This window comes from Trachurus japonicus, chromosome 20 (genome assembly GCF_045865225.1).
Source record: "Trachurus japonicus isolate A0001 chromosome 20, Traja_1.0".
NCBI lineage: Eukaryota > Metazoa > Chordata > Actinopteri > Carangiformes > Carangidae > Trachurus > Trachurus japonicus.
The window spans coordinates 327181-349690 of record NC_140926.1 but is presented as its reverse complement, the minus strand read 5'-3'; the positions used below and the strand labels follow the sequence as shown (position 1 = coordinate 349690).

The 22510-nt window shown below is 40.5% G+C and overlaps 2 protein-coding genes across 2 annotated transcripts; one reads left to right on the top strand and one right to left on the bottom strand.

The window, feature by feature from the left end:
• Positions 1–1004: 1004 nt before the first annotated feature.
• On the top strand, positions 1005–9891 carry f3a (coagulation factor III, tissue factor a). The gene is made up of 6 exons (XM_085763973.1): positions 1005–1071; positions 3404–3515; positions 6069–6262; positions 8108–8289; positions 8528–8693; positions 8982–9891. Exons 1-6 carry the CDS (start codon positions 1005–1007, stop codon positions 9119–9121), a joined length of 861 nt encoding a protein of 286 aa, XP_085620099.1. The 3' UTR covers positions 9122–9891.
• Positions 9892–10366: 475 nt separating this feature from the next.
• Positions 10367–22276, bottom strand: LOC146965776 (tartrate-resistant acid phosphatase type 5-like). Its single transcript, XM_085763720.1, has 6 exons — positions 22166–22276; positions 20686–20876; positions 17242–17369; positions 13860–14051; positions 12355–12502; positions 10367–10738 (listed from the first exon to the last, which is right to left on the bottom strand). The coding sequence occupies exons 1-6, from the start codon at positions 22218–22220 to the stop codon at positions 10484–10486; spliced, it is 969 nt and encodes a 322-aa protein (XP_085619846.1). The 5' UTR covers positions 22221–22276; the 3' UTR covers positions 10367–10483.
• Between the last annotated feature and the right edge of the window lie 234 nt (positions 22277–22510).

Below are 22510 nucleotides of genomic sequence, written 5' to 3'. Positions count from 1 at the left end.
GGGGGGGGGCTTCTGGTTGTTTTTTCTTTGGAAATATGGATCAAAGAGCACCAGTTGGGGAGAGAGAAGAGTGGCCAGGAGAGGGAGAAGAGGAAGGAGAGGAAGACCAAGAGTTTTTTTTTTTTAGTTTTTTTTTTACTTACATTATCTCCTGTTTTGTGTTCTACCTCTGGAGATTCTGCATTTTTCTGTTTACAGTAAACTTTTTATTTTTTGTAAGGTCCCTTAGTACCTATGCAAGGGCACAGAGAAAGTACATTTTCTTGACGTAAATTGCTGCATTCCTGATTCATTCTTATTGCAATATATTATCTAGAACACCTACTGTAAAGTGCAAAGATATTGCAGTATTTATTTTATAATAAAACTGATTTACTGATTTTGAAAAAAAAAATCATTCAAACTTCAAAGATCAAATGTATTTGAAGTAATGTTCTTTGTTGTTAGTGTTTTGTAGTTCAGTGTGCTCAGAGTGACAGTGTTTGTTTCCACAGTGATACTATGTGCTAGTGTTGTGGTTGAATGAGCTGATTGTGAGACATGTATGAAGTGTTTTAATATCTAATAGGCTACTACAGAGTATTTCTACTAGGTAATACTGTAAATACCAGCGCTCATTCCATCAGTATTTATACTACTGTTAGTATAAAAGTATTTATAGGCTACTAGCCCACTGTTTGTATGAATACTCTATTACAGCAGCATTAGTAGTAATACTACTACTGTAATACTGTAAATACCATGTTGTATTTATAGTACCTGTACTACTGTAATACTGTGAATACCAGGACTCTTTCATCATGTTTCAGCTCGCGCTCTGTGTCTGCTGTGACGTCACGGCCGGACATTCCTTATTTGGCTCCGCCCGGCGCCGTTATAAACGCAGCGCGAGGCTGAACCGGGACAGAACCGAGAGGAGCGAGCGCGAGCGCACCGAGGAAAACCCCCGTTACAGCGAATTACAGGATTATAAAGGGTTAATACACCGTTTATTAGGCTACAACATGAAGCCCGAAGCCGCCGCCGCCGCCGCCGCGTGCGTCCTGCTGCTGCTGCTACACACCGTCTCAGGTGAGTCCGACTAACACACACACACACACACACACACACACACACACACACACACACACACACACACACACACACAGCAGCTGACACACACACACACACACACACACACACACACACACACACACACAGCCTTTGATTCCGGTGGGAAGTAGCTGCAGGCACCGTGTGTGTGTGTGTGTGTGTGTGTGCGTTTTAAAGGTTTCACTAAAAGTCTTTTTAACTCTTATAGGCCTATATTTATTTATTTATATTTATTTATAGTTTAGATGAAACGACTCTAAACACTGAGTCTGATTCTCCTCCTCTCTGATTGGTCCATTTTGTTCTATTTTATTTTATTTTATTTTATTTTATTTCACGTTAATCTTTATCTCCATGTTTAAACTCGGTTGTAAAAAGCTGCAGGGGATCGAACCTGAACCTCATCGATCAGCTGATCGTCTGTGACGTCATTCACGCTTTAATCACCTGTGCGTTTTGACCAGCTGCTCCAGATGTAAAGATGTTAAAGATGTTCATGTCAACTACAGGAAACAGGAACATATCTGTCAGCAGGGCCAAATCACTGGTTAAAACTGAATACAGACGTGTTTATCCCTCTGAGGTTTGAGGCCATTTTCTCCACTTTTACATATTTTCTTAAATTTATCTTTTTAAGATACTTGCAGACGTAACAATACTCCAGTGTTTTATGTCTAAATATTAGAACCTCCGCTGTAAGCACACTGAGGCCAGTTTGTCCTAGAACACTGGAGAAAGAAATAATTTAGGACAAATGCTGGAAATTTGAGGTCTGCTTTTTGAAAAATGTCCAATCCCTTGTGAAAACACTCCTTCAGTCATGAGAATGAACTGTTTTGGTGCTTGAAATAGGATATGAATACAGTAATAGATAAGTGGAGAAAACAAGTCTAAAATGACATTTTGTCAGATTGCTTTTTGAGCACAAATGTTGTCATTCTGCCGTTCTATTTTCACCAAATGTCTCAAATGTGAGATAAAAGAAGCTGAATATTGACTTCACATTACATATAAAGCTCATAGCTGCACGTGCAGACCTCAGGATGTTTAAATGACTTGATGAACCCCGGTACCTTTCTGATCATGTGGCCCCCGACCTAACGGCTGTGGCCCTAAACAACCACAGAGAGGGTTTATGTCGGGGGCCGGGCCTGTTTCTGTCATCTTGGTTTGAATGTGGTTATACCAACCATTTGTTTTGGATGGAACCAGAAGACATGTTTAAATGTTTGACAGGCATCAAGATTAAACTTTAAAAAAAAAGATATAATTCTCACTTATGATGAAAACAAACTTAAGGGAAAGGAATTGTTTTTGTTGAATCTTTTTATTTTACAAGGAGAATGTAACATCCATAAATGCAAATGTTCATCCAGAAAACCACATTGTTATGAGTTTAAAATAGAAATATACAGATATTATATGCAGCTACTAAATATGACAGACAGAAAACCTTGGAATATTATAAATAATTACAAACAACTATATGATTTAATAATAACACCTATAATTCAATAGCACCATTTTATGTATATACATATATATAGTGGGGAAATAAAGTATTGGATCCCCTGCTGTTTTTTTTTGCCCTTATTTAACTTGACAAATGCAAATTAATTTATAACCTTTATGGTGATATTATTTCTGGATTTCTTTCTGATATTCTGTCTAAATAAATTCACCATAAAAACTATAAATCGTCTATTTCTTTGTGGGGGAGCGAACTCACAAAATCAGCAGGGGATCAGATACTTATTTTCCCTTTCCTTATAAAGTTTTGACCAGTGTCTGACAGGAAGTTTAGTTTTAGTTTTAGTTCAGTGTTTATTTCAGTCTTATAAAAACAAATACAATAGACAAATATAAAGGTATAAATACAAAACAAAACAAAACAAATCAGAACAAACACACAACAAGTGATACAATGCACTTCGACCGTAAAGGTGTAAGAGGCTGAAGCAGCAGATTATTTTGCCTTTACCCTCCTTAAATTAACATTTTCCGTTCACTCATTTTAAAATTTGCATATTCTACATACAGCAGTTTATAAGCACACTGGTATTTATAAATCAGTTTTATATTTATTGAATCTATTAAGTGTGTTGCACAGTTTGATTTCTAATTCTAGATGATTCCATTGATTGACTCCTGTAATTGATTAATACGTCTTTGTTTCACATTTGTTCGTACTTTTGCTTTTGTATACGCGTCTTTTATTTTGAAGTGTGTGACAGGAAGTCTTTTATTTTGAAGTGTGTGACAGGAAGTCTTTTACTTTGAAGTGTGTGACAGGAAGTCTTTTATTTTGAAGGGTCCTTCCCGCGGGCTCAGAATCTCACCTGGACGTCGACGAACTTCAAAACCATCCTGAGCTGGGGGCCGACGCCGGGGGCCGAGTACGCCTACACCGTGCAGTACGCTGTGTGAGTACTAGTACACAACACACACACACACACACACACACACACACACACACACACACACACACACACACACACACCTGGGGGGGGGTCAGTGGAGACAGGAAGTGATAAGGCCGATACTGGTCCAGTACAAACGTCTGGGAATGAGAGGTGTGTGTGTGTGTGTGTGTGTGTGTGTGTGTGTGTGTGTGTGTGTCTGTGTGTGTGTGTGTGTGTGTGTATGTGTGTGTGTGTGTGTGTGTGTGTGTGTGTGTGTGTGTGTGTGTGTGTGTCAGGAAGAGGAAACGAGTCATAATTCATGAACATAATAAATAATAAATAACCAGATTTAACTCTAAAGCTCATTTCCATCTGCAGCTTCACACTAAAACTACTACTACTACTACTACTACTACTACTACTACACTAAAACTACATTAGACAGGAACAAAGTACAACATGGTACAAATACCACAACACAATATATACAATATATCACACAGTAGGAGTAGTATAACATTAAAATACATTTAATCTCTTATTACAAGCACAAAAAACTTGCTTTCACTGGCAGATTTTTCTACTTATTTCAAGTGAAAATTAGTTTGAAACAAGTGAAAATGATCTAAAAACAAGTTCATTTTTAGGTGATGAGTCTTATTTTAAGTGGAAAGAGATTAGTTTTGACTAGAAATAAGACAAATATTCTTGGAAAGATGTTGAGTTTTTGCAGTGTATAGTCATAGCAGTAGGTTCGTTACCTTTAATTGTCGGTGCAAGCTATTTTTAGAATGGTGGAGCAGAGCCGTGAGCTGCTCAGAGCTACGCTACGGAGGCTCATTATGGGATTTCGTGGTTTCCCTCCATCAAACTCATCAAATACACAATCCAATGGGCCAATTTGACTAAATGTTGAACTGTCCCTTTAAATTACATATACGTAGCATTTAAAACACAGCTGAAAACATGGCCGACTGAAAACCAGCAGCTCTGTGAATACTCAGGTCCTTCTCTTATTTTAGAAGAATACTAACAATAGTTATTAGCACTTTACTCCATTACACTTTATTACAGATGCACTTTAATGAATCTTAAAGGGATAGTATCATTTTTTAAAAGTGTGGTTGTATGATCTCCAAATAGCCCCTAAGTACTTTAATTGCAGTAGAAGACTCTCTGCACTCCTCCCGTTAGCAACGCCAGCCCATAATAGCCCTGCCCAGAGATTTACAACATACAGTGTTGTGAACAGACCCAAAGAAACGGCCTATTTTCACGGCCTAAAAGAGGTTTTACCTGAAAAAAAATACACAGTTCCATTGTTCACTATAATATAATTTTTTCCAGCCCTTCAAAGTGCAGGAAAAACACAGTTTTTATTTGGACCTAACCAACTCACGTATCCCTCCGCCCAGGGTTAGCGCCCGCCGATCAGCAGTTGGTTAGGTCCAAATAAAAACTTAAAAAATTATATAATAGTGAACAATGGAACTGTGTATTTTTTTTCAGGTAAAACCTCTTTTAGGCCGTGAAAATAGGCCGTTTCTTTGGGTCTGTTCACAACACTGTATGTTGTAAATCTCTGGGCAGGGCTATTATGGGCTGGCGTTGCTAACGGGAGGAGTGTAGAGAGTCTTCTACTGCAATTAAAGTACTTAGGGGCTATTTGGAGATCATACAACCACACTTTAAAAAAAATGATACTATCCCTTTAAGCTTCATTAAAGTGCATCTGTCATAAAGTGTAATGGAGTAAAGTGCTAGTAACTATTGTTAGTGTTCTTCTAAAATAAGAGAACGACCTCAGTGTTCACAGAGCTGCTGGTTTTCAGTCGGCCATGTTTTCAGCTGTGTTAAATGCTACACATGTGTAATTTAAAGGGGTAGTTCAACGTTTTGGCAAATTGGCCCATTGGATTGTGTATTTGATGAGTTTGATGGAGGGAAACCAAGAAATCCCATAATGAGCCTCCGTAGCGTAGCTCTGAGCAGCTCACGGCTCTGCTCCGCCGTTCTAAAAATAGCTTGCACCGACAATTAAAGGTAACGAACCTACTGCTATGACTATACACTGCAAATCTTTCCAAGAATATTTGTCTTATTTCTTGTCAAAATGTCTCATTTCTAGTCAAAACTAATCTCTTTCCACTTAAAATAAGACTCATCACCTAAAAATGAACTTGTTTTTAGATCATTTTCACTTGTTTCAAACTAATTTTCAATTGAAATAAGTAGAAAAATCTGCCAGTGAAAGCAAGTTTTTTGTGTTTGTAATAAGAGAGAAAAACTTGCTCCACTATCAGATTTTTCTACTTATTTCAAGTGAAAATCTGCTTGAAAGAAGTAAAAAGTGTCTAAAAACAAGCTGCTTTTAATATGATGAGTCTTATTTTAGGTATAATTAGATTTATTTTGACTAGAAATGACATTTTGACTAGAAATAAGACAAATATTCTTGGTAAGATTTTGAATTTTTGCAGTGTAGGGATTATGGCAATGGGCCAATCTGACTAAATGTTGAACTATCCCTTTAACAAACAGCCGTGTGTAACTAACATGTTCGATTCCCTGCAGCGTGGGCCAGGACAAGCAGAAGAACGCTCTGTGTTTCCGGTCGGCGGCGACGCTGTGCGACCTGTCGACCTCGCTGAGCGACCTTCACGCCGTCTACACGGCCGACGTGCTGTCGGTGCCGCCGCGCGGCGTGACCTCTGACCTGCTGGAGTTCCCCTTCACCTCCTCCCCCCGCTTCACCCCCTACACCGACAGTAAGCTGCTGCCCCCTGCTGGACACACCCGCTCATTATTATTCATCTTTTAAATAATATTTTTATTGGTTTTTTTCAAGAGAAGTTTAACAGCACAACATAAAGGGACTGTGCACGAAAAAACATATACAAAAGTAGACATGATAACAATAAGAAAAACAAGAACAAAAAACAGACAAACATTTACATTGCAGTTGCATAAAATGAAAAAGAGGTGAAGGGTCTCAGCACACCTGAAGATGCAGGTGCGTAGGAGGAGGGCATAACCCAAAGTACAGAGTTCAGAAAAAGCTCCCGCACACTGTCTCACTCTCAATTAATTTATTAAAGCAACGTTTGGGTCACAACTGTGACCTTCATCAGGCATGAAAAACATTTCAAACATGATTCATATATATACAGATATTCCCGGTGGGACTGACCAATCAGGGGACTGGGGGGCTCAACTTGTGATGAGCTTCACCTGTTGGGGGGCGACAACATTCAATTAACACATAGACACATCATAAAGTATAACATGATGAGTAAGAAAAATTAAAAGTATATATATATATATTGTTTTAAAGACATTCTTAAAGAGAACCATATCAAAACACAATATAATACACAACACCATACAATGTATATAAATAGGGGCAGCTGTGCCAATTGTTAAGAAGTTCTATTTGTTAGTTTTTTATAGAAAACGACAGATATAGGGGCTATAATATCACAATAAATAGCCAACATTCTATATATACAAAGCAGAGGGATATCCAGAGCTGAAGCTAAGGAGCGTGTTTTTTAAAAAAGTATCTCCAGCGGCCCCTGGATGCACCAACAGAGGCCGGAGGAGAGACTACAAAACAGACGCTCCCAGGTGCTCTTCCTGCAGACCGTAAAATGGAAAAGAAAAAGATTAGTAGGCTACATTATGATGGGCTATGTACAGCAGCTCATTATTAATAACATTATCCATTTATTAATCATTATTCCACTGACTGACACAGTTATTGATCTATAATCAAACACTGATCATTACTGCTCTACAAAGGTGCAGTATCTGCAGTTTTTCAACTTTCTTTTTTTGACCTTTTGGCTTTTTTATTTTGCTGTCCATCCAAAAAAAGCTCTGTGAAACCAAGGCAAAGTGCAGTATCTGCAAAGAGTAACTGTACTCTCTCCATCCCATAATTTACTTTGTGATTCCATTGGAGTAAAACCAAGGCAAAGTGCAGTATCTGCCATAAAACGGTCAAAATAAAGCAATGGCTTTCAGCATTCACACGTATTTCCTTCAGGAAATACCAATTCTAGTTCTTACTACTTTCCACCGTTTTTTGGACCGCTCCTAGTCCTTCATACTTTGTGCTATTTCAACAATTAATATATCAAATTGTGCAGCTTTTTCTGGACATTATCGTAATGACTTTTTCTCTTTTCAACTATTTATACTTTTTAAAATATTCAAATAGTTCTGTTTTTTTTGTTCCATTAGAAATACATTGGAAGAGTCTTCAAACTCTGAAACTACTGGTCCGACTTTGAACCTCATTTGCTTCCACATACTTTCACCTTCAGACTTCATTCAAATTCTGATCTGTAGACAAACTTCTGATTTATTCAATTTGTGTACAACTTTTTCATATCTTGTACCGTTTTTGAGCTAAATCCTTTAAAAGCACATGTGCACATGTGTCACTTCCTGCCTTAGACATGTTTCTTGCATGTCTTTGTCAGAATGGTTCAGCAACGGCTTTCAGCATTCACACGCATTCCCTTCAGGAAATACAAATTCTGGTTGTTATTATAATAAAGTTGTTTATCCTGATATTAATCAACCCTCCCCTCCCCGCTCCCCCCCAGCTGAGATCGGCCGTCCTGACTTCCGGCTGAAGGTCAGCGAGGACCAGAGGACCATCACCCTGTTCGTCACCGACCCGCTCACCGCCATCTTTAAAGATGGCCGCCAGCTCAGCATCAGGGACGTGTTCCAGGATCAGCTGCAGTACCGGGTCACATACCGGAGGAACAAGAGCACCGGCAAGGTCAGCCCCCCCCCAGGCTAAACTAACAAGCAGAAGACTAAAAAAAAATACACATACAAAACAAAACATCCAAGACAAACACTTAACAAATGTTACCCGCTCCTACAGTGAATCACTACACAACAAGGATGCCAAGACCCAATTTACAAATATAGGCTACTAATGGTCAAAATAATAATCTCTTAGTTTCATTTTAAAACTAACCATGTTTCTTTGTTGTATCTGTGTGTGTGTGTAGAAAACAGCGGACTTCCAGACCAACGAGATGGCGCTGTCCGGTCTGGACCGAGGAGAGAGCTACTGCTTCAACGTGCAGGCCTTCGTCCCCAGCCGCAAATTCAGCCACCAGCTGGGCCACATGAGCCACACGCAGTGCTCCAACCCCGACCAGAGCATCCTGCAAGGTGAGGGCCACAGCCAGGTTTATTTCACTTCTTTTTCACTTGTTTCAAACTCATTTTCACTTGAAATAAATAGAAAAATCTGCCAGTGAAAGCAAGTTTTTTGTGCTTGTAATAAGAAAGAAAAACTTGCTCCACTATCAGATTTTTCTACTTATTTCAAGTGAAAATCTGCTTGAAAGAAGTAAAAAGTGTCTAAAAACAAGCTGCTTTTTATGTGATGAGTCTGATTTTAAGTAGAATGAGATTAGTTTTGACTAGAAATAAGAGAAATATTCTTGTTGTTTCCAGTGTACTCGGTGGGCGTCATCGCCGGGGCGATCTTCCTCATCCTGCTGCTCATCGGCATCGTCATCGGAGTCTCCGTCTTCTGCTGCAAACGCTGCAGAAACACTACGACCACGACGGGGAAGGACGAGGCCGTCATATAGACACACACACTGACACACTGACACACACACACACACACACACTGACACACACACACTGACACACACTGACACACACACTGACACACACACTGATACACACACTGACACACACTGACACACACTGATGCTGACGGCTGTGGAGCAACAGCCGACTGATCTGAGGTCGAACACTGGAATCTCTTCATCTGGTTTCTGTGAAACTGAACTGACTGTGTAACACACACTGACACACACACATATCAACACACACACACACACATACAGACACACACTGACACACACTGACACACACTGACACACACACACACACACACTGACACACACACACACACACACACAGAGAGACACACTGAAGCTGTATCACTGCACCACTGCCAGCTGGTTATTTATTCGTAGTCGTAGTGAGCGCTCTCACCGTCACCGGGATCTTTGGGAGTCTGTGAATCTTTATGGGAAAAGTTTTTTGGGATCAAAAAGTTGTAAATATTATTTTTATATAAATTATCAAGTTTCACTGAATTAACTCGTTTGTATATGAAGCTGTTCGTCTGTAGAGAATAAATAAATATTTTAAACAACAGTTTGTTCTGTGGTGATGATGAAGATGAAGATTCATTCATTTCTTTATTTCAGACCCAAGGGGATCCATGTTGCCATGAAAGCACAATAAAATAATAAAAAGACAGAAATAAGAGTAAAAAAAAGAAAAGAAAAACACAAAATACAAGGTACAGAGCCTTCCCCACTGTTCAGTGTTTAACTTTGCAGACAAACATCTTCTACAATGGTTCGAAAGATGAAGATGAACGTTGTTTTGGATTCGTGGTGGATTCTTTGGCGTCTGTGACTCAAACAGGAAGTGCCTGAGCAGGTGACTCTCGTTTCCATAGTTACACACTGCAAAAATTCAAAATCTTACCAAGAATATTTGTCTTATTTCTAGTCAAAATAAATCTCATTCTACTTAAAATAAGACTCATCACATTAAAAAGCAGTTTGTTTTTAGACACTTTTTACTTCTTTCAAGCAGATTTTCACTTGAAATAAGTAGAAAAATCTGATAGTGGAGCAAGTTTTTCAGCACAGAAAACTTGCTCCACTGGCAGATTTTTCTACTTATTTCAAGTGAAAATTAGTTTGAAACAAATGAAAATGATCTAAAAACAAGTTCATTTTTAGGTGATGGTTCTTATTTTGAGTTAAAAGAGATGAGTTTTGACTAGAAATGAGACATTTTGACAAGAAATAAGACAAATATTCTTGGAAAGATGTTGAGTTTTTGCAGTGCAGTCGATCCTCTGGTCGGGGGGCGTGTCCTCTGGTCGGGGGGCGTGTCCTCTGGTCGGGGGGCGTGGCCTATGGTCAGGGGGCGTGGCCTCTGGCGGCGCGCGGCGGCAGCGTCGCCTCGTAGACACACTTCCCGTCGGTCTGCAGGAAGGTGACCGCCATGTGGCGCTCCGTCGCCGTGACGACGGCCACGCCCCCCAGCGTGTGGTTGACGGGGCTGGAGTAGAGTTGCCACGCCGACGGCAGAGCGCCGCGGTGGGAGGAGGAGGGGTCGCTCACCATGCCGCTGCCGCTCACCACGTACGAGCTCCCATCATCCTCTCTGATGAACTGTAACGAGCCAATCACAGCGCAGCAGCGGTGGAAACTGGTTTAAACGGGTTTAAACGGGTTGACACAGATCCTATAAAGAGTTTCTGCCTCAACAACATCACAGGAAGCTTAAAGGGACAACCAGGAGTTTTGGAAAGTGAAGTGTTTTAACTACATTTCCCATGAGCCTCAGCACGCACGGTGAAATAATTCTTGAACCGGTGCAAGACGGACGAAAGGGAAAACATTTGATCAAGAATGTTTTCATTGATCCAGAATGAAAGTTGGAGGTTGGAAGACGATCAGATACCGCCGTAGTTCCGACTATAAACGGTTAGGGTCCTTACGTCCGGGAAACAGAAACTAGGAAAAGTTGGGAGAGCCGACCACTAAACTAATATCACAATAACTATAAAGAGAAAACCATATATTTATCTAAAATGGACCATTAACAAGTGGTAATGTAGATTCATCCACATTAATATGAGACTCTTTTAGAACCAAAAGCAAACTCCTCGTTGTCCCTTTAAAGGGATACGCCAACATTTTTTTTACATGTCTTGCCTCACTCCCGAGTCCATGACCAGCAGATAGACACCATCCTTTCCACTGTGCGTGTAGTTACCATGGAGATAGAGCCGTATCGCCGTAATTAGCTTAGCTCAAACACTGGAAGTGTATAGGTAGTGTTAGCCTGCCTCCACCTAAAGTCGCTAATTAGCTTAGCTCAAACACTGGAAGTGTATGGGTAGTGTTAGCCTGCCTCCACCTAAAGTCGCTAATTAGCTTAGCTCAAACACTGGAAGTGTATAGGTAGTGTTAGCCTGCCTCCACCTAAAGTCGCTAATTAGCTTAGCTCAAAAACTGGAAGTGTATAGGTAGTGTTAGCCTGCCTCCACCTAAAGTCGCTAATTAGCTTAGCTCAAACACTGGAAGTGTATGGGTAGTGTTAGCCTGCCTCCACCTAAAGTCACTAATTAGCTTAGCTCAAACACTGGAAGTGTATGGGTAGTGTTAGCCTGCCTCCACCTAAAGTCGCTAATTAGCTTAGCTCAAACACTGGAAGTGTATGGGTAGTGTTAGCCTGCCTCCACCTAAAGTCGCTAATTAGCTTAGCTCAAACACTGGAAGTGTATAGGTAGTGTTAGCCTGCCTCCACCTAAAGTCGCTAATTAGCTTAGCTCAAACACTGGAAGTGTATAGGTAGTGTTAGCCTGCCTCCACCTAAAGTCGCTAATTAGCTTAGCTCAAACACTGGAAGTGTATAGGTAGTGTTAGCCTGCCTCCACCTAAAGTCGCTAATTAGCTTAGCTCAAACACTGGAAGTGTATAGGTAGTGTTAGCCTGCCTACACCTAAAGTGGCTAATTAGCTTAGCTCAAACACTGGAAGTGTATAGGTAGTGTTAGCCTGGATGGTGTCTATCTGCTGGTCATGGACTCGGGAGTGAGGCAAGACACGAAAATTTTTTTTTTGTCATGTTAAGGCTTCAGGTGAACAAGTGAACGGGTGAACAGGTGAACAGGTGAACTGGTAAACAGGTGAACAGGTGAACGGGTGAACTGGTGAACAGGTGAACAGGTGAACGGGTGAACTGGTGAACAGGTGAACTGGTGAACAGGTGAACAGTCTCACCTGCATGTCGTGGTCGTGGCCCGACAGGTAAACTGAGACTCTGAACTCCTTGAGCAGCGGCCTCAGTCTCTTCACCAGACAGGAAGTGGGACCGTGATGTCCCACGGACCAGACGGGGTAGTGACCGGCCACCAGCAGGTAGTCCGCCCTGAGGGGGAGAGAGACACGGTTACCATGACGATGACACACCGTCACCATGACGACCGACCGGCCACCAGCAGGTAGTCCGCCCTGAGGCAGAGATTTGATCTGATTTGAAAATCTTTAATGTCCCCGAAGGACAATTTGGTTTGCAACAAAAGTTCAGAGTCACCACAGTAGAGCTCACATAGCACACACACACGATACAATACATACATATAAATACATATAGATACATATAGTCATCACAGATTACAGTACTGTACATCCTTCCCAACAGGTTCGCCTACAGCGGATTGAGGAATCTAACGGCAGACGGGACAAAGGGCCGTGTAAAGTGTGAGTCGATGGGTGGAGAGAGAGGGTTAGACAGAATGGCCCTTTAACTCTGAGTGGCTCTGACCTGATAAACATTATCAAGCTCATTCAAGTTAATGCCAATTGTTTTTTGGCAGAGTTACCATGACGACCCACCGTCACCATGACGACCCACGGCTCAGGGAGGAGCCGTCGCTAAGTATTGATCAGCTATCAAACACCCGATCCGATCAAACGAGTCTGAGTCAGCAGTTCAATCAAGTAAAGGGCCAGGCTGTGAATATTCTCATTTGTCCAGGTCATAGTGTCTAGAGCTGTAAAAGAGAGTAAGGACACCACCACTGACTCCCGTGGTTAAAGCCTCATGCCCCCTAGTGGCAGGATGTGGGTATTGCAAAAGCGCCCAGAAAACCCATTCACTGCAATGTATGTGTGTTGCCCACTTGCTGGTAAATTGAAAACGGCCGTGTTTTTGTTTTTAGGTGTCTTGGTCATATCAAATTATACTTATAATTAGTTTATTATAAAATATAGATTGAAACATTCATGTAGACAACTGTTTTTTATTGTTTTTTTTACTCTCCTATGTGTTAATGTTTATCTGTAAAGGATCCTCAATGATGCTATTAACGTGGGTGATCTATAAATGTCCTTAAATTATTGAAAACACCACACTGCTCATTCACCAACAATGCAGAGATGTCAGTTCTTTTGCAAAACCCATATTCCTCCACCAGGAGGCGCTGCCATTGGACCAATGCTGTCATTACTCTCTTTTACAGTGCTCTAGTGGTGTCTCAAAGGAATTTTAAATGGAAAGCAACTGGACTTGGTTATTTGTCTAGAAGACGTTTCACCTTCATCCAAGAGGCTTCATCACATCTGACCAGACTGGGACTGAAACGTCTTCTAGACTAATAACCAAGTCCAGTTGCTTTCCATTTATAATTCCTTTGAGACAATTAAGTAATGATGTCACGGCTGTGATGTCACGGCTGTGATGTCACGGCTGTGATGTCACGGCGTGTGTAGGCCGTGTGACCGACCTGCTGCGGCTCAGTCTGGTTCTGATCCAGTCCCACTGGCGCTCGGCGGCCGCGGGGTCGTCGGGGACGACGGGCTGGTCCTGGTCCAGCGAGTTCCCACAGAGGACGACGGTGTCGATCATCAGGACGGACACAGACACGTTGGTGTTAGGGACGACCAGGTCCAGCTGGTAGTACAGGGACGGGTAGTTCCTAGAGATATTACATTACATTAAGAAAGCATTTCCTGCAGAAAATGCGTGTGAATGCTGAAAGCGGCTGAACGCTATTACTGAATCAATGCTGAAGGAGTTTGATTTTGTATGAAATGGTTGGAAATTACTAGAATTGTAAAACAACTGTATTAAATTAAATTAAATTAAATTAAACTAGAAAAAGAAAGCATTTCCTGCAGAAAATGCGTGTGAATGCTGAAAGCGGCTGAACGCTATTACTGAATCAATGCTGAAGGAGTTTGATTTTGTATGAAATGGTTGGAAATTACTAGAATTGTAAAACAACTGTATTAAATTAAATTAAATTAAATTAAACTAGAAAAAGAAAGCATTTCCTGCAGAAAATGCGTGTGAATGCTGAAAGCGGCTGAACGCTATTACTGAATCAATGCTGAAGGAGTTTGATTTTGTATGAAATGGTTGGAAATTACTAGAATTGTAAAACAACTGTATTAAATTAAATTAAATTAAATTAAACTAGAAAAAGAAAGCATTTCCTGCAGAAAATGTGTGTGAATGCTGAAAGCGGCTGAATGCTATTGCTGAATCAATGCTGAAGGAGTTTGATTTTGTATGAAATGGTTGGAAATTACTAGAACTGTAAAACAACTGTATTAAATTAAATTAAACTAGAAAAAGAAAGCATTTCCTGCAGAAAATGCGTGTGAATGCTGAAAGCGGCTGAATGCTATTGCTGAATCAATGCTGAAGGAGTTTGATTTTGTATGAAATGGTTGGAAATTACTAGAATTGTAAAACAACTGTATTAAATTAAATTAAATTAAATTAAACTAGAAAAAGAAAGCATTTCCTGCAGAAAATGCGTGTGAATGCTGAAAGCGGCTGAATGCTATTGCTGAATCAATGCTGAAGGAGTTTGATTTTGTATGAAATGGTTGGAAATTACTAGAATTGTAAAACAACTGTATTAAATTAAATTAAACTAGAAAAAGAAAGCATTTCCTGCAGAAAATGCGTGTGAATGCTGAAAGCGGCTGAAAGCTATTGCTGAATCAATGCTGAAGGAGTTTGATTTTGTATGAAATGGTTGGAAATTACTAGAATTGTAAAACAACTGTATTAAATTAAATTAAACTAGAAAAAGAAAGCATTTCCTGCAGAAAATGCGTGTGAATGCTGAAAGCGGCTGAACGCTATTGCTGAATCAATGCTGAAGGAGTTTGATTTTGTATGAAATGGTTGGAAATTACTAGAACTGTAAAACAACTGTATTAAATTAAATTAAACTAGAAAAAGAAAGCATTTCCTGCAGAAAATGCGTGTGAATGCTGAAAGCGGCTGAACGCTATTGCTGAATCAATGCTGAAGGAGTTTGATTTTGTATGAAATGGTTGGAAATTACTAGAATTGTAAAACAACTGTATTAAATTAAATTAAATTAAATTAAACTAGAAAAAGAAAGCATTTCCTGCAGAAAATGCGTGTGAATGCTGAAAGCGGCTGAATGCTATTGCTGAATCAATGCTGAAGGAGTTTGATTTTGTATGAAATGGTTGGAAATTACTAGAACTGTAAAACAACTGTATTAAATTAAATTAAACTAGAAAAAGAAAGCATTTCCTGCAGAAAATGCGTGTGAATGCTGAAAGCGGCTGAATGCTATTGCTGAATCAATGCTGAAGGAGTTTGATTTTGTATGAAATGGTTGGAAATTACTAGAATTGTGAAACAACTGTATTAAATTAAATTAAATTAAATTAAATTAAATTAAACTAGAAAAAGAAAGCATTTCCTGCAGAAAATGCGTGTGAATGCTGAAAGCGGCTGAACACTATTGCTGAATCAATGCTGAAGGAGTTTGATTTTGTATGAAATGGTTGGAAATTACTAGAATTGTAAAACAACTGTATTAAATTAAATTAAATTAAACTAGAAAAAGAAAGCATTTCCTGCAGAAAATGCGTGTGAATGCTGAAAGCGGCTGAACGCTATTGCTGAATCAATGCTGAAGGAGTTTGATTTTGTATGAAATGGTTGGAAATTACTAGAATTGTAAAACAACTGTATTAAATTAAATTAAATTAAATTAAACTAGAAAAAGAAAGCATTTCCTGCAGAAAATGCGTGTGAATGCTGAAAGCGGCTGAATGCTATTGCTGAATCAATGCTGAAGGAGTTTGATTTTGTATGAAATGGTTGGAAATTACTAGAACTGTAAAACAACTGTATTAAATTAAATTAAACTAGAAAAAGAAAGCATTTCCTGCAGAAAATGCGTGTGAATGCTGAAAGCGGCTGAACGCTATTGCTGAATCAATGCTGAAGGAGTTTGATTTTGTATGAAATGGTTGGAAATTACTAGAATTGTAAAACAACTGTATTAAATTAAATTAAATTAAATTAAACTAGAAAAAGAAAGCATTTCCTGCAGAAAATGCGTGTGAATGCTGAAAGCGGCTGAATGCTATTGCTGAATCAATGCTGAAGGAGTTTGATTTTGTATGAAATGGTTGGAAATTACTAGAACTGTAAAACAACTGTATTAAATTAAATTAAACTAGAAAAAGAAAGCATTTCCTGCAGAAAATGCGTGTGAATGCTGAAAGCGGCTGAATGCTATTGCTGAATCAATGCTGAAGGAGTTTGATTTTGTATGAAATGGTTGGAAATTACTAGAATTGTGAAACAACTGTATTAAATTAAATTAAATTAAATTAAATTAAATTAAACTAGAAAAAGAAAGCATTTCCTGCAGAAAATGCGTGTGAATGCTGAAAGCGGCTGAACACTATTGCTGAATCAATGCTGAAGGAGTTTGATTTTGTATGAAATGGTTGGAAATTACTAGAATTGTAAAACAACTGTATTAAATTAAATTAAATTAAACTAGAAAAAGAAAGCATTTCCTGCAGAAAATGTGTGTGAATGCTGAAAGCGGCTGAACGCTATTGCTGAAGCAAGGTTGAATGAGCTGAAGAAACTGCTGAAGAAATGTTGAAAAAGGCTCATGTGAAAGGTGAAACGTATAACTTGAAGGCTGAGAACATGGCTGAAGCAAATTTGATTTTTGGTCAAAATAAACTTTCTCGACACCCGCGGGGGTTAACTTTGTGTATGTGTGTGTGTGTGTGTGTGTGTGTGTGTGTGTGTGTGTGTGTGTGTGTGTGTGTGTGTTTGTGTGTGTGTGTGTTTGTGTGTGTGCTCACCATCTCTGTGACGTGTTAGAATAGAACATCTGGGCGGAGATGTTTCCTCTGTGGTCGTGGTTTCCTCCAACCAGGAACCAGGGGACGGGCAGCAGGTTGGGGCCAGAGAAGACTCGCTCAAAGGTCAGCTGAAGGTCAGAGGTCAGTCAGAGGTCAGAGGTCAACGACGGCCCTGACTCCCATACTGCCCTACTTGTTGTCCAGTCAACTGTATTGAACTTAGGATTCTGAAAATTGGTCAAATCCTTTCTTTTGCGAGTAGTAGCCTAGCTGTGTAAAAATATTTAACTCAAACTTTTTCAACATTGAACCCTTATTTCAGAGTTACCTCTGTCTGTCTGTGCATTGAGGCTAAATATAATCTGGCCATACAATGCAAGAAAGAGGAAACTAACTCCTATTGGTTCATAATGGTAGCAGCCTGTTGTACAGTAGAGAGTGTTGATCATCTATACACAGAGAGAAGAAGGTAACTAGTTACTGTGTTCTCTTGTTGTTTAAAGCAGAAGTAAGTGATATATTTGTGTTAATCTAAGTCTTAAATAGTTGTATCTTCCGACAGCAATCACTTCTATAGAGTGTTTGGTCTGAAACACGGGTCTGTCAGTCACTCTGCTCTGCTCTGAGCCCAGGAGAAAACTTTCCTTGTATCCTACAGTTTTTATCCAATGAGGAGAGAGAACGGCATGCAGGGCTGTGTGTGCAGCCAAGGGACGCCGTGAATGTGGCGACGTAGGGACGAGGACTGTTATGGTGCGTTCAAGGAAACTCGTATTTTTACGACCGTGAAGTGGTACCAGTTCGATCTGATACGAGTTCACGGGTCAGAAGTTACGAGTGGCCGTTATAGTGACTTTCACCGGTAAAACAGGTCGGAGAAACACGAGTGGGTTGCCTGGAACGCTACAAAGTCGTAAGTTGTGACTTGAAGCTGTAATTTACGATTTCAAAAGCCTGCCTGGAACGCAGCATTAGCGAAAACGACCGGACCACTTACTTCTGCTTTAACCGCAGCTTTTGGGAGTTACTGTGAAAACCACCCTCAGATATATCCCAAATAAGAAAACGTTGTGTCAAGATATTTATCCACATGATGCAGCAGAACCTTTAATGTCCCAAAAATGACAAAATCTAATTTTTGACAAAAAATGAGTTACCCCTTTCTTGCGTTGTAGGGCAGCATAGATATCTACAGGTAGAAGCTGCATTGGGGCTTGTCAGGAATGTCTGACTCCATCTTGAGGGGGAGTTCCTCCTGAGCAGCATCAACAGTCAGAGGGTTTGACAGCTGTGAATCTGGTGAAATGCAGAACTTTTGTGCCGCGTACGGATGTTCCCATGAAAGAAACACCAAAACCAAGAGACATGGAAGAACTTTTCTCCAGTAATAAGTTGTTTAAGCAATATATCACGACAGGCCGTGGTATATGCTCATTCTACCACTCTAAGTGGCGTTGTTCCCCCTTAGAGTGGTAGAATGAGCATAGACCACGGACTGGAGTGATATATTGCTTTTATAAAACGGTTACCAATAAAGGCAATATGAAAGAGGGATACGCAATCAATTTCATGTAGTTTTATTCAACCAGAAATACATATTATCCAATAAAATAGCCTCACTGTGAAAAAATAGTCCCACCTCTCCAGACGTTAGCTCCTAGTAGCTCTGCATCTCGTCTTTTCCTCCGCTTTTTTTCAGATGAAAGTCACTGCTCAGTCCCCTCTACCATTGTTAACCCTCCCCGGAGGTGAAAGTTCACCTTAAACATGTGGATTCAACTACTTTAGTCCGTTTTTAACATCGTAAAAACATCAGCTGTCTTTGCTACGGACCGCGACAGTCCGTTGTCATGGATACATGACAACAACTTCCATTCATACCAGTCAGAGCGATAGATATAACATAACATAACCTGTTATATCTATCGCTCTGATACCAGTCATACGTGCCTGACGCGGAGTGATAGCCTATGCTGTGATAAGGCTTTAGAATAGTAGCCGTGGTATATGCTCAATATACCACGGTTAACAACCAATCAGATTGCGGGATTTCACCTTTCCGTTTTATAATTTATATTATATAACTGTTATGAACTTGTTGAATGTGATGTAGGTGAGTTATCTGACATAAATGAAACTAAGGTAACGTATCATAGGGTGGATATGTGTTACATTTAGTGCATATACCGCTAGTTAATATATTAATAGTTTGTTATTTTGTTGCCTGTATGTGTAGGCTATAGGCTGTGGTAGTTGTGAGTCTGTGGTTGCCATGGTGATGAGGTCACCTATATACACTATATTACCAAAAGTATTCGCTCACCCATTCAAATGATCAGAATCAGGTGTCCTAATCAGTTGGCCGACTGTGAAATTTGGTGGAGGAGGAATTATGGTATGGGGTTGCTTTTCAGGAGCTGGGCTTGGCCCCTTAGTTCCAGTGAAAGGAACTTTGAATGCTTCAGGATACCAAAACATTTTGGACAATTCCATGCTCCCAACCTTGTGGGAACAGTTTGGAGCGGGCCCCTTCCTCTTCCAACATGACTGTGCACCAGTGCACAAAGCAAGGTCCATAAAGACGTGGATGACAGAGTCTGGTGTGGATGAACTTGACTGGCCTGCACAGAGTCCTGACCTGAACCCGATAGAACACCTTTGGGATGAATTAGAGCGGAGACTGAGAGCCAGGCCTTCTCGACCAACATCAGTGTGTGACCTCACCAATGCGCTTTTGGAAGAATGGTCAAAAATTCCTATAAACACTCTCCTCAACCTTGTGGACAGTCTTCCCAGAAGAGTTGAAGCTGTAATAGCTGCAAAAGGTGGACCGACATCATATTGAATTCTATGAGTTAGGAATGGGATGGCACTTCAGTTCATAGAATGAGTAAAGGCAGGTGAGCGAATACTTTTGGTAATATAGTGTAACTGTGCTAGGCCATATTAAATCAGTTTCATGGCACTGACATTAACCCTATAACTGCTAAGGTGAGTTATGTAGCTGAGTTGTAGTAGCTTCAGTGACAGACCTCTACTGCCTCTGGAGATACAGGAAGTAGAAGTTAGACACCGACGATCCGCTCCAACGAGCAGCAGCGTCAGAGGAGGCAGCTACGTGTATCCACAAGTTTCCGAACGTCATCTATGGTCAAAACCGGAAGAAGCCGGTTTTGCCAGTTTGGTGGAATTGTACGTTTCCGTTTCCATGGTTTTCAGTCGTTGTCATAGTTGCATATTTACCGCGACTACCGAAACCATGGAAACGTAAACATAAAATTCCACCGGAAGAGCAAAACCGGCAAAACAGGTTTACGTTGTTGACGTTCAGAAAAAGGTGCCTATATAGGTATCTATGGGAAACTCCCATCACTGTCACTTCCTGTTTGCACAGCGCTGGCAGCTGATTGGCCAACACTGTGCCCCCCCCCCACCTCCCCTCACCTTGAAGCGGGGGTCGTCGACGCTCTTCACCCCGTCGAAGTAGAAGTGGTCTCCCAGACTCAGCACCAGGTCCAGACCCTCGGTCCGGCTCAGTCGGTCCAGCTCTGCTGCCACGGCAACCTGGTGGGGGGACCAGTAGGGGGGGAGGGGCAGCCCCCCCCAGTCGGCCAGCACCGCAAACCTCAGGGCTGCTGCACGCACACACACACACACAGCAGAGTTAGGTAACACTCTACTGTAATAGGTATTGATCAGATTGACATAACACTGTCATAAACATCAATGAATACTTCTGACAGCTGTGGTTAAGTGTCATTCGGTAAGTTATGTCACTTTTGATGCAAAGTTGACATTGTTTGAGATGTTTTTGTTCTGACAACTTGACATAATGTTTAAAGTTTGTCCATTAGGTCTGCTATGACAGTTTAAATTGTCTTTATGTCAAGTTGTCAGAACAAAAACATCTCAAACAATGTCAACTTTGCATCAAAAGTGACATAACTTACTGAATGACACTTAACCACAGCTGTCAGAAGTATTCATTGATGGTTATGACAGTGTTATGTCAATCTTATGAACACGTATTCAAGTAAAGTGTTACCCAGAGTTATTATAGCCTTAAAGGGACCACCAGGAGTTTCTATTTGGTTATAAAAAGTCTGATATTAATGTGGATGAATCTACGTTACCACTTGTTAATGGTCCATTTTAGATAAATCTATGGTTTTGTCTCTATGGTTATTTTGTTATTATTAGTGGTGGTGGAAATGCTGGGCGAGCCGACCAGCGTTTCTTTACTTTCGGTTTCGTGGCGAGTCATGAGAATAACGCCGCCGTATGAATCTCCATTTATGGTGGGAACTACGACGGTATGTGATCGTCTTCCAACCTCTGACTTTAATTCTTGATGAATGAAAACATGAGTCTGTCTTGCACCAGTCAAAGAATTTCACGGTGCGGAGGCTCATAAATGTAGTGAGGAAACACTTCGCTTTAACAAAACTCCTCGTTGTCCCTTTAAAGCTTTAGTTAGTTTTTACTTTTATTTAGTTTTTCAGTTTAGTTTTAGTGAGTTCAACGAGTGATGAATCAGTTTTAGTTTAGTTTTTATTTTAGAGGAATTGACTAGTTTTTATTTAGTCTTAGTTGTAGTTTTATTTAGTTTTAGTCTTAGTTGTAGTTTTTATTTAGTTTTAGTCTTAGTTGTAGTTTTTATTTAGTTCTTCCTGTCAGTTTTGTTTTTATTTCAGTTTACTAGATTATTGTTTCACTGCTAGTTTTAGTTTTAGTGAACTATGAACCTCAGCGAGTGTGTGTTTGTTTGTGTCGGGTTGTTAAAGTGAAACTGAGTCAGAGCTGCTCGACCCCCAACGTGTGTGTGTGTGTGTGTGTGTGTGTGTGTGTGTGTGTGTGTGTGTGTGTGTGTGTGTGTGTGTGTGTGTGTGTGTGTGTGTGTGTGTGTGTGTGTGTGTGTGTGTACCTGTGTGTGTCAGGCAGCAGCAGCTCAGGTGAATCAGCAGCTGGAGGATCTTCATGCTTCAACCTGTCGACTCAAACCGTCACACACACACACACACACACACACACACACACACACACACACACACACTTCCTGTGTCAGACAGGAACAGGAAGTCAGGCGATCAGCTGATCAACGACTCATCAACAGGTTCAGACACACACACGTTGTGTAACCGCACACACACACACACACACACACACACACAGATAAAGCCTTTCAACCTTTGGCCCCAGTGTTGTTGTTGATTGGCTGCACGGCGCCGCCCCCTGCTGGTCGTCTGCTGTTTAGTTTATTTAGATCCCC

What these genes read in the sequence shown, in the direction of transcription:
- f3a (XM_085763973.1), top strand. Translation starts at nt 1,005, where the DNA reads ATGAAGCCCGAAGCCGCCGCCGCCGCCGCCGCGTGCGTCCTGCTGCTG. An exon ending in CTTCACCCCCTACACCGACA is followed by an intron (nt 6,263 to 8,107) that starts GTAAGCTGCTGC and finishes GCTCCCCCCCAG; the next exon opens with CTGAGATCGGCCGTCCTGAC. An exon ending in CGACCAGAGCATCCTGCAAG is followed by an intron (nt 8,694 to 8,981) that starts GTGAGGGCCACA and finishes TGTTGTTTCCAG; the next exon opens with TGTACTCGGTGGGCGTCATC.
- LOC146965776 (XM_085763720.1), bottom strand. Translation starts at nt 22,220, where the DNA reads ATGAAGATCCTCCAGCTGCTGATTCACCTGAGCTGCTGCTGCCTGACA. An exon ending in CTGCTGCCTGACACACACAG is followed by an intron (nt 20,877 to 22,165) that starts GTACACACACAC and finishes GTGTGCGTGCAG; the next exon opens with CAGCCCTGAGGTTTGCGGTG. An exon ending in TCGACGACCCCCGCTTCAAG is followed by an intron (nt 17,370 to 20,685) that starts GTGAGGGGAGGT and finishes TCTGACCTTCAG; the next exon opens with CTGACCTTTGAGCGAGTCTT.